Source organism: Apteryx rowi, unplaced genomic scaffold (genome assembly GCF_003343035.1).
Source record: "Apteryx rowi isolate R43461 unplaced genomic scaffold, aptRow1 scaffold_91, whole genome shotgun sequence".
Classification (NCBI taxonomy): Eukaryota; Metazoa; Chordata; class Aves; order Apterygiformes; family Apterygidae; genus Apteryx; species Apteryx rowi.
Genome location: NW_020451216.1, coordinates 1,530,716 through 1,542,755, shown reverse-complemented (window position 1 = coordinate 1,542,755; position 12,040 = coordinate 1,530,716). Strand labels below are relative to the sequence as shown.

Genomic DNA, 12,040 nt, shown 5'->3' with positions numbered 1-12,040 from the left:
GAGAAGTCAGTCCCCTTTAAAATGGGTGTTTCATGGAAGTCATCCTCAATAACCTGCATCCTCAGATAACCTCTGGGTTACCTGAGGATGTGGTTCGTATATAAAAACACAGTGGAGTCCATAATCTGAGTTTCTGAGGGAATCAAAGCAAGAACTGGTAAGGTTTCCTCCCTTTTATCAGCTGTCCTCTGCCCTTCCTCTTGGGTAAGAAGATGCCAGTGGAGGTTTCAGAGATCTGGAGATGGGCAGAGGCATCTGCTAAAGCGAGGTTGGGGTCATGAGAGTAACAGGGGTAAGAAATAGGGAATGAGGAGTGGGGAACAGATGAGGGTCCTTTAATGTGTGGGAGGCACCTGAGAAGGCAGGAGGAAAATTTGAAGGAGGAAATTTGCTTGAAGGCTTCGTCTACCAGACTCAATGAGGCAGCAGGGCCAGAAAGGAGGTCTGGGATGTGCATGCCCTGGCAGTGCCTGCACACATCTGTAACCCTTGCTGCTACTCACTGGCAGGTTTTCTGAATATTTAAACTTTAACATATTTTTAAATATTTAATATTTAACCTTAATTTAAGGTTATATATGCTAAAGCGCAGTACTGTTTTTAGCTGTTGGATAATATTCTTAGGACTGCTAAGGCATACTCTTGTTCCAAAGATCTGAGCCTCAGAGACTCTCCTTAGTTTATTAGCTAATCTGTCCAGGTCTTGTCCTCTATTTCTTCTGTTTTCTTCTGTTTTTGTCTCCTTTCTTGAATATCTTTTCTGACCATTCCTTCTTGCTGTCAGCACAAAGGAAATCTTTTCACGCTTTTGTCTAGTTATCTRCAAAACATTACTGCATTTCTTCAGGTCTCATCAAACCTATTCAGAGACCAGCTCTGCTTGTAACATCTGATGCTCTCTAATAAGCTCATGAAATCTAATCTAGTGCACGAAGTGTTCCATTATTCCTGTACTCTTCTTACTAACCTACCATTTATTCCATTTTTTTTTTTCTTTCACCCTAGCATAGGACCTACTGAAACAATTTCTAAGATTCGTTGTTATCTATGCTACTTGTGTATGTGTATGCTTTGGTGKGTGCTTGCTGTTATATAGACTTGTTTATTATATTGTTTGGATTTTTAATGAAGTATTAAGCATGTCTGGCTCTAGGCACCGTTTAGATGCACATTTTTGTAAATTGGTAGTAATAAAATTAAATTCAATAAATACCTGGTCTGAAATTAGTTAAGAAACAAGCTGTGTGCTTCTTGTGTGTGCAGAGGGAGGTGCTGTACCAAAATGAAATACTTTCTCTAATGAAACAGACTGAAATGTTTTTCCATGTACATGGTGTGCATTTAGGATCATTGTAGTTATGTGCTGAAATAAGAATACAACTCTGGGCTCAGTGAAAACATAATGCTCTTTAATTTTTCTTGATACAGGTTTCTATTTTGATGTGATGGAAATTACTCCTGAAGCTGTTGGGATTCACAGATTCAACAGAGACAACCAAAAGGTAGTGATAATCTAATTAACATCTAAAACCTTGAAGGAGTACTGTCAAGGCTTGAAATCTTTGCCATTATCTTYTTCATCCGAGATATTTACTTTTGAGTTTCATTTATTGATGCAAGTCCTTGGGATGATTTTCCTAAGGAATTATTTGGTCTGTAGCTTGAGAGCATCTGCAGTGTAAAGTCTGAACTAGAACACATAGGGTGTTTTTTCTATGAAATATTTCCTGTGCTTGAAAACATGGTTTTACTGAAATCAACACTGTTCCTGAAGCAGGGTTAACTTTAAGATAATTGAGAGCTTCTAAATTTCAGACGCACGGAGAAGAATGTGTTGAAATTTTGAGCTATGATGTTTTGTCTTTTATCCCACTCTGAATGTGTATATAAAATCAATACCTCATTTTGCTGACCTGCATGTCTTTGGGTAACCTACAAGCCATGTGATGGTATGCAATGGAAGGCTCAAGGCCCAAATCCAATTGGAATTAAAATAGAAATTATGTTATGGAGAAGAAAGTTCTTTGTATCCTTGGGGTTTTTTTCCTCCTTTCTTTTGAGGAATGGATGTTGTTTCAATGTCTGGCTTTCCAGGTGGTACTGAAACTCAACAGATGTCTTTGATCAATCATGACTCCCAGTCGATTAGATCTCACTTAGATGAACAGAGATTGATACTATCTTGTGTTTGCAGTGTAGCTCTAGTCTCTTAAATACTTACTGTTTAAATGAATGCATAGTCACTTCTTGCTGTTATYCAAATTGTAGGCACTTACTGTAGTGCATGGAAAAACTCAAGTTTTTGTGAAAGATTCTTTGTATTTGCTTTGTAGTTCGTTATTTTCCTATTTCTGTTGCCTCTCTTGCATTGCGGTTGGCAAAAGGACAGAAAAATGTTATACATAGCAATTAAATACATTAATGAAAAGGTTAAGTGGTTACACTTTTGTGCAGACAGAAATAGATTTAAATTTTACTTTGTGACGTTGCCTAATGCATCTGAATTTTGTCCACTCACTTCAGTATTACATGTTTTGAGATATAGTTCGTAAGCAGCCTTTGATGCTGAGGAATACATAGAGAAGAAATTAAAACTAAAACTAGAACCTCTTCCCTTCGTTCATTGATTTCAAGACTGAAGGATGCTATAACAGTACCAAGGTTGTGGGTTGCATTCTCTGTCGTGAGTCTTTAGGAGCACCTTGTGTATGTGATTGAAGAACTGGGGCTGAGCTGAAATTAGGCTTCAGATAAGGATAATGAACTATAAATCTGTTCTGTATTTCTAACTAGTCTCCAACTTGGTATTGTATACTGTCTAAGGTGCATGTTAACTTAATGTATTCCTTCTTTGATACAGGTTTCAGACTTTCCAAAGGAGGTGGAGATACGAGCACTGATCGAAGGGCAGTTCATGGCCAAGAGGATTCATGCTGAAAAGCTGGGATATAAAGTCAGTAAGTGTGATGAAAAAGCTGCAGAGCTATTGGCACTAGAGATCAAGCACAAAGACAGGAGTCAGGAAAGTAATGTCAGTATTGTGATTCTTGTTCTTTCTGTTAGATACAGAAACTGGTATGAATTCTAAATTAGCTTTCTGGAAAATTTTTGATGGTATGTTGGGAACAAGCTTTTGGCAGATACTAACTTTAGAAGGACCAAGGGTTTAACTTTTCAGATTTTTTTTCAAGCATTCTTTCTATTTCATTCTTATTGAGCTGCAGTCAATTTTTAAAAAATAGCTTGAGCTTCCAATAGCTTAATAATGACAAAAAAACTAGCCTTCTGCCTAAAGTGCATGACCATAACTCAGAAAATCTGAAATCTGTATTCAATTCCTGGCTCTGCCATAAGCTTACCTTTTCACCTCAGTTTTCTGTTCATAAAGCAGAAGCCCTTTCTCTGTCTTGTGATCTAGAAAATATAATCACAAAGGATTTATATATATAWAAAAATATATAAAAATATATATATAGTAAAGAGAGAACTCCAGGAGCTGAAACTTATGAAAATCAAGAGATACCAGAACAAATCACAAGGTCTGGCAACACCACTTTATAAATTTACACTGGAAGGTTTTTCCTGTTACATGTTTTCTTGTATACTTGAAACATAATTTATTTATGGAGGCAGGCAGAGATTCAAACAGGTCATGTTTAAAATACCTCTTAATCCTTCATTCTTAGATTCTGTTATCTCAGAAACTTTGATTTTACAGCCTAGAAAGCTCATGTCTGAAGAGGATACGTTTGCACTATGTACATATCAGAGGGTAGACAAAAACCAGAGTGGGAGGAGAACTAGTTAAGATATAGGGCAACTCTAACACAAAAGCAAAGGGGTAGAAATTACCTGTAAAAACATTTAGGCTAAGCAGGACAGCCAAAAACCTAACTAGCTTTAGGACATGGCTTAATAAGCTTTAAATACATTTTTTTAGTATTGTAGGTGTCTGCAATAAAAAGGCCATGGGTGTGATTGCATTGTGTTCCTGTAGATGCCTTGGAACCTTCTGTGCTGTTGTCTTGTTTCATTTCAAGGGTCTTTTATTTATTTGGTAACTAACAGATGAGTTGCTTTAAAAAAAGAATGGCTGTACATAGTGTAGGCTGTACGCATCTCCCACTTTTCCTTAGTGGCATTATTTAAATGTCGTGTTCTGTATTGGTGTAGCGATGGCAGCCTTGCATCTGCATTTGTTGTCTGGCAGCTCTGAAAACAGGGTGTGTTCTGAAGGTGTTTCGGGGCACCGATGGGCAGTGTGGGAATTACTCTGATAGTATCAGACTTTCTCTTGTTTAATAGCTGCTATTTTTCAGGCTGCTTTTTTGTTTTTTTTTAATGTGATTTAAAGGCTTATTTATCTTTTGGATTAAATACACAGTCAGGACCTTTGTGTTCATTCAATTCTGTTTAGGCCTTGTCTACATGGGGAATTTGCTTTGATTTTTCCAGGAATCAAGCTGCTTTACATTCAGAAATATAATTACAGCAGTGCAAATCTTGGCTTTTTTTTGCTTACGCCAGAGGGAGGATACAATAATAATTGCTTACAAAGTCCTGAAATTTAGTCGATGACTCTTATTAAATAGATCTGTAATAGAAGATGGAAGTGACATGATCAGTCACAACAAACATTTTCCTGCGATATCCCATGGTTTATGTGGCGTTGTCTCAGTGGTGCAAATGAGCCAGAAAACTGACTGCGAATTTCCCTAGCTGCCATAAAGCGTATTTGTAGGATCATGAACCTGCCTMTCAGTTCCTGGGCCAAATTCAGCTTGACTGATGGTAATCTTGAAAGCATAGGATAAGCCAGAAAACGGCATATGTGGAAAAAAATTTTGTAATAAAAAAAAAAAATCTGTCTTATAGAGTTCTTGGATATGCAATATGAACATTGCAAAAATTAGATAATCCCTTATAATTTAGTTTCAGTTAATGAATTTATTATCTTGCTAGTAGCAGTACTTTAAATCTCCTCTCTGTCTAGCTRGCTCTGCAGTAGGGAGTGCAATTATGCTGAAATACTGTTTTATATTTGAGATTTGATTCCAGTTTGATGCGCCCGATACCTTATAGATGATCCTTCATAAATTACAAATAATATTTTAGTTTCAAAAATCTGCAAACAACTGAACTGCTGTGTTGATGCTCGACTGTGGATACGTGTACAAATTTCAGTGCAAATGATGTACCAGTAGAGGGCAGGGGACTCTGTCTCTTTTTTTTTTTTTTTTTTGCTTTGAAGCTGGGATGTGGCACAGAGGCACCGGATGATCCTTAGGAGAAAAGTTAAACCTTAGATTAATTGTCATTAAAGGGTTTCCAAAGTGTGTGTCACCGTGTTATAATTGCTCTAATCTTTCTCGATCAGATTTCAGGGAAAATGATTCAGGAACACCCTATATCCTGTTTCCCTTATTTACTTAAGGGATGGATAGAGCAATGTGATCTAGGAACACACAAATGAGGTTTGCTCTGCCCCCGTCRTTTACATACTCTGATTCAGAGATTCATTCAGATAAGGTGAAGGTTTGCCGGTTTCCCTTTATTTCCCTGGGTTTTGATTGTACCRTAAACATCTTCTGTTTTGTCGCTTCTTTTTTCCGCCATCCCCTTTTGGAAGCTCAACTCAGCAATTGGAGTTCAGAGACTGATGATGCAGATCTGCTTGATGGGAACCTGTTGAAATAAGGAACTTGCACGACCTCTCCAAAGCCACAACCACGGCAACTTTGTAGAGAAATGACAGTGTCTGCAGCTCCCTAACGCAGGTGATCCCAGCAGCTATAAAGCTGTCAGTGGTTCAAACTGATCTGCCCGTATATACTGTAATAATCTTGATGACCTTCAGATTTGATTCTCTTCCTGACCAAACAATTCCAAAATCCATATTGTCGCTGACAGGAGAACGTTACAGTCCTTGCTTGGACCCAGTGAAGCTGCCCTTGTGAAGACCTGCTAAACTGATTGCTCTTGGGAGGTATTTCTACCCCTGCGCGCCCAACTGGGTGAAGTAAATATTGCTGTGGAGTATATTACATAGGCTAAAGGAAAACACACAAGCAGGGCTTCCGCTGTAGTTCACAGATGTGGTCAGTAGATGTTCAAATGGTGCGCTGGCCTACGGTGCAGAAATCCCCACGCTGATGGTAATCGCAGCGCTATGTGTGYGCGCCCTGCGTCAGGTATACTGGAACTGTATCGCCTAAGCTCAGTCCTGCCTTTCACGTGGGCTAATTACCTGGGGTGGGCTGCGCTGAAGCCGTTGACTTCGGGCACGGGTCCCTGTGTACTTGGTCGTGCGTGTCAGCGGGTACGTAATGCTCCAGCTGCCTGGTGTGCTGCCGGTGTCATGTTTATACCTTTAGGAATCGGATTCCTGCCACCTAAACGTCATCGGCAGGAGGAGAGATGGATAGAAGGTGCCAAGTTTTACAAGCTAAAGCACTGYCCATAAAATCCTGCGTCTGTTTATTATGTAATTTACAGTTTGTTACGTACATAAATCCATCGCTTGCAATAACACTGGTGCCCTGAATTGTACTGACACTCCTGAGTGCTTAAGTACTGGCTGGGGCAACGCAGATGTGCCCATGTTTTTGCACTGGTGTAAAAACAAGTCATTTTTTTCTCTTAAGTGCATTTCAAGTGTGTGAAAGAGCATCGTTCTGACTGGGTATGCAACTAGATGCATCCTTAAACAAAATAGCAGTCCTACAGTGCTGGAAAAATGAGGAAATGGCAGTGCGTGGTGGGCCTGACTTTTCAGTGATAAGTGTGAGAACTTCTATTTTCTAAAGTGAGCCTAAAATTACAGGAGGGCAAACTCCAAGAGGTCAAATGGTGCTTTTCTTTTTTCTTCAGATACTGTTTTCATCCGATGATATTTTCTGCAAGCAGAGGGTAGTAATAATTTGTGGCTCTTGGTCTGCAGGGAAGGCAGTGGGAGGCGCTCAGAAAATACTGATTAGGATAACATGGAGGCAGTGTGCATCGTTGTTCATGGTGTCATGAGGAGGCACGAAATCCCAAAGGTGAGGCGTGAGGTTGTCACTTCACAGCAACGTGAGTCTGTTGGATGATAAAGTGGCTCTCTGGTTTGACAAGGCTAGATGCCACTGGTCCTTGGGACACTCCTGGGATGACTTTGTGTTAGGCTAGGAAACAGAAATTTTGCTGATACTTATCTTTGACTGACCGGCTTCTACAACTGTAGTCTCTAAACCGCTTACAAGTCATCGGCGACTTTGGGGTACTTGTTTTATCCATCTTCTTTACCTTCGCTGCTAAGCGTGCAGCTGCTTGAGTTGTAGCAGTGTTTTAGCTGAAATGAGGAACACTGTGAGTGAAGCCATTTTGTAGCTGCATACAGATTAAATTGATGTTTATGCCCTGCGGGATTTAAATTTCTCAGAGAAATCAATACTAAAATGTTGTGTTGGCTTCATGCTTGTCTCTTGCTGTTTGCTGCTAAGAACGCTGATGATGTTTCAGCAGCACCAGGGTGGCTGCTTTGTAGAGGCCCTAGCGCTTCAGCAAGCAGATGAAAACAGTTTAAAAATAATTTGAGGACAGTGCCCTTGACGGGAAGAGAAGTTGAAGTCCTCTGTTTAAAATAATAGTAAGTAGCGGTAATAGTCAGATTGGGTAGTACTGGAAGATGTATGAATAGTGATGGTGCAGGCTGTGCTATTTAGTATGGAGCGCATACAGAATGCAAATAGACCTTGCCACTGGATCTTAAGCCCACGTTTTGGAGTGAGGAGCGTTGGCTCAAAGTGCTTTCATATTCATCAGAGGCAGAGTCTTCCTCTCACCTAAAGTCAGCTATAAAGGAYGTTTGTATTTTCTGATGAAACTTTTGGCTGGTAAGAGTGCCAGCRTGAGGCAGGCAGTGTATCGCCAAGAACTTTGCTATATAGCTCCTCTCTTATTTCCTGCAGAGCATCAGACTTTTATCACGTAGCAGAGCCTTCTAGGCACGATCGAGCAAGACTTGGTTTTAAGCCAGTGATCTGGAATGGAAGGCTGGTTAGCTCGTTACCAATTCCCTGACCAAGTGTTTTACAAAAAAAGGGCTTTTTATTATTATTTGACTCAGGAGAGTACAGTATTAGTTTAGCTAATTTTTAAAAGAGTCAGATAAAATGTCTCTAAAGGAAATGACCTAATGTGCAGTAAGGAAGCTGCTTACGTGCTCTAGTAATTTTTAATGCGGTGGCTATTGTCTTGCTTTTATTTTGTTTTATTGTTGTTACCCGTACACAGGAAACACAATGAAGGCGGAAAAGCTGAAGAGTTAATAAAAAGATTGGAAAGGGTACTATCTGTCTTGCTTTCCTGACACATTGATAAAACGTKGTCATTGTTTGAACAATCGCTTTTAATGTTTGGTCAGCAAAAGACCAAGTATTTAAATGGTTCAGTTCCTGTGCCCTGATGTTAGGAGAGATTGTTTATGCCTGCTTCAGTGGATGTACTGTTCAAGCAGCCTTCTGAAAAATAGCCAAGCCGTCAGTTGGCTGGTTTTGTTAGAGCTTCGTGGACCTCTAGAAGCTAGGGATTTGGCGATCGGTTGGGTTATCTGATAAATCTCCTTCTATCACTTGTTTTCTGAGCCTGATCTATAGTTTTAAATCCATTTAGATTAGCAAGGGAGTGACATGACTGCAGTCTGTAAGTACTTTCTTGGGGAAAGGAAACTTGATAGTATAGGACTCTTGAGCCTTGCAGACAAAAACATTATGATGTTCAATAGCTGGAAGTTGAAGCTAAGCAGACTTCGAATGAGAAGCAAGGTGCAGATTTTTAACAGAGAGAGAAACCAAGCAATGCAGTAATTTGCAGTGGATTCTTTAGCACTGACAGTTTTAAGAACTAGATGAGATATTTTTCTAAATGCAGGTGATTTGGTTGAAAAGGATCATCTGTGTTGCGGATGGGTGAGTTCTCAGGATCAGTCATAGAAATACGTGATTCTGTAAGATGCCGTTGTTAGGAAGCTTTGTCTGATGTGTACCTGCTTTTACATTGCTTTGTGTTAATCATTTATAGCTGATAGCAGCCTCTGGTGTCACCCTAGATGATCCCCTTTTCTGATGACCATTCTGCTTATAAAATGCTACATTTACCTTAGTTGACACTTAGCCAATTTATTATTTTAAATCTTTCTTCCCGTGTCTTTCTAGATTTCCATTTTTGTTGCTCAGAAGTGACAGGTATGTGAGTGAGCTCTAACCAGCTCTCCAAGGATTCTCCGATCCTTCCAGCTGCCTTTCTCTTTTTCTGGTTTAAGATGATTCAGCTTCTCTTAGGCATCTCACATTATCCAGCAGTTCTGATCACTGTGTGTCAGTGCTTCCAGCTGCAGCAGCCCACACTTGAGTTTTAGCATTAAAACTCTATTGGATTCTACTGGATAAATCCTTCTTTCCCTACCTGCTCTATCTATTTATACATACCTTGATTTTTAGCTGTGATTTTGTCTRTTGCCTGAGATTAGGGGACAGTTTTGAGTTACTTTATAAAAGAGTATAGCCTAAGTTTTCAAAATAACTTTAAGTATCTAAAGCATGGGTTCCATCCGGGCTCTGATTTCCAGAGGACAATAACTCAGTACTTATTCAAATGCTCTCAAAATCAAGGAGTTAATTTTTTTAATATATGTGTGTGTATTTATATGTGTATATATAATTATATATATACGTGTGTATGCGGTTTAAGTCATCTTTGCTTGTGGAAGACTGGCAAGGCTGTTTTTTAAAACAAAAAATCCAAAAAAYCATCTCTCTGTCCATTCACTGTAATAAGTGATGTTAATTTACCTTTTTTAATTTAAGAAAAAAAGAAAACATCCAAACCCCACATTTCTTGTTGCAATAAAATAATTAAAAAAGTTCACGCTTTTGTGCACAAGTGGAATTTTGTAGTCTGCCTGTATAACTTTCAATTCTCTTCAGACATGAAAGAATTAATTTGGGCAGCTTTTCTTTGTTATTTCTGCCCTGTGGTTCTCAAGAACAAGTGTGAAGGGTATTCTTTTTCCACCTTTAATGTTATTTAGCCTGTATATGCAGTATCTAATTTATGCAATAGCAAAGGTATTATGCATGGTGCACATAAAATGACAGGTCTCGGCCCCAAGGCTTTCACCATGTCCGTTTGGCCGGTGTAAAAGATGGCGAAGGATGAGAAGTTTGTGAAAATAAACTTAAAGTACAGTACTTAACTTTTAAAGTTCTCTCTTTGACGTGAGTTACGAATATAAATTTTTTAGGTTTGCACGTGAAGGTGGGAATTTGGGATCAGTGACAAGACTGACCCACGGCAGAAAGCTTGGATGTTTGGAAGAGTGAGATTAGCATGTCCATAGAAGTAAGTCCCCTRATTTCCTTAATACGGTAGCTGACATCGGATTCCTGAACCCAGCTCCCGGACCGTGATACCATTTCTGTCTTTGATGTACAAAAAGCTGGACCTAATGGCCTTTTACAGCGGCCTTTAGCTCATCAGCTCATACTTTTCCTAGATGGAAAATCTAAAGAATGAATAAAAGAATGAAAAGAAAAAAGTTTGCTTGAATCCGAAATTGTCTTTTTCTGACTGCACTTAYGGTGATTGTACAGCATCAGAAAGACTTAAAAAGTAAAACTAAACTCAGGAGTACCTGCTGTGCATTGTACATCTATTACTGCTCCAGGAGCGAGTGAGTTTAAAAATGGCCACTTCTCTAACACTTAGGTTTTAAGTGTTTGTCTTCCATTTGGAAGCTTAACAAATCATATAAAATACTTTTTAAGCCATGAAATTCGAAATTAAAAATAGACATATGTACATGCATACAAAGACAGGGTAGATTTATGATAGTTTTACTTTTGATTATCCCTCAAAGCAAAATCAGTTTTTAGAGGMTACTTCTGCTGCAGATAAATGTACTTGTCAATATTTATCTGAAATGTCACTAAAGTGTAGCTTAATTCTTAATATTTCACCCCCGGATATGCTTGTCTACTGAGTTGCTTTTTCTGAAAAGCAGACTGTTTAGAAGTTTTTGGAAGTTTTGGTAAATGAAAGTTCAGTTAGTTCCCATTTGTATAAATCAGCTAGCCGCTTACTAAAATATAAAGCTCTGTGCTTTTTTATTCCCACTTTTGCAATAACACTAAGTGAAAGGAATGTTTGCATTGGAATTCGAATGTGCTGAATGTTCTGTCTGAAAAACTCCACTAGAAGGTTCTTGGTATGCCCRAACACGTAATATTGAGTTCTTTTTTTTTTTTAAACAAGCCAACAATATTACCAACGGTAACAATACTAAATAATACGTATTCATTATAGATATGGTATGAAATGCCAGTAATATTTTGGACAACAAACGAACTGACCTGAAAATACGTTGGATCTCCTTAGCCTAAAGTTGGCAGGCTAAGTTGACAAAGCTCCAAGCTATTTATCTAAGTGCCTCCATCATTGATAGTAGGTTTCCTCAGGGTATTCTTGGGTCTTGTTTTCAACAGATTAAGATGACTCTTGTAACATTTCAGATATGGGCTTTGTTGGTAGAGTTAGGTTAGGGTTAAGGAACATTTTTTGTCCCTGCTAGACATTGTGTTCTCAGTGTCACAAGGACAGTCCTGTGGTTTGATTCCTAAGAAGCAAACCCAAGATCTGAATAGGGCTGACGTACTGAAGCCTAGAGCTTTTGATCATTGAACAGAAATAATCTGGCCAAAAGTCACCATGTCTTTTGGCTTCTAGACTGGTTGAGGAGCGGGAATTTTCCTTTCCCTAAATCATGTAGTTGTAAGACCTGCTCTGGTTCACTGCTTTCCTCATTGGGCACCTAGTGGTCTACTCTGAAGGTCTGCTCCAACAAGGTGTTCGTGTGCCGCYGACAGGCTTTGGGGCTCGGTTCCAGCGCTGCCTTGGCCGCCTCCTCAGCGTTTCCAGGAGTGGATCTCTCAGTTCCTTCGYTCTCTGTTGCTAGTATCCCTTTACTTAACAGGTAAATGTCAGTGTTTATGGCTGTGTAGGG

General features: G+C 39.2%; 1 protein-coding gene across 2 annotated transcripts in view; it reads left to right on the top strand.

Annotated features, from left to right (window-relative positions):
• XYLB (xylulokinase) overlaps positions 1 to 12,040 on the top strand; it is a 100,142-nt gene that overhangs the window by 41,707 nt on the left and 46,395 nt on the right. Inside the window, exons 14-15 of one of the 2 annotated variants that reach the window (XM_026091572.1) lie at positions 1,429 to 1,502; positions 2,861 to 2,957. In XM_026091572.1, coding sequence (XP_025947357.1) covers positions 1,429 to 1,502; positions 2,861 to 2,957 — 171 coding nt within the window. The remainder of the gene's footprint in view (positions 1 to 1,428; positions 1,503 to 2,860; positions 2,958 to 12,040) is intronic. The other variant, XM_026091573.1, reaches the window with a different exon arrangement.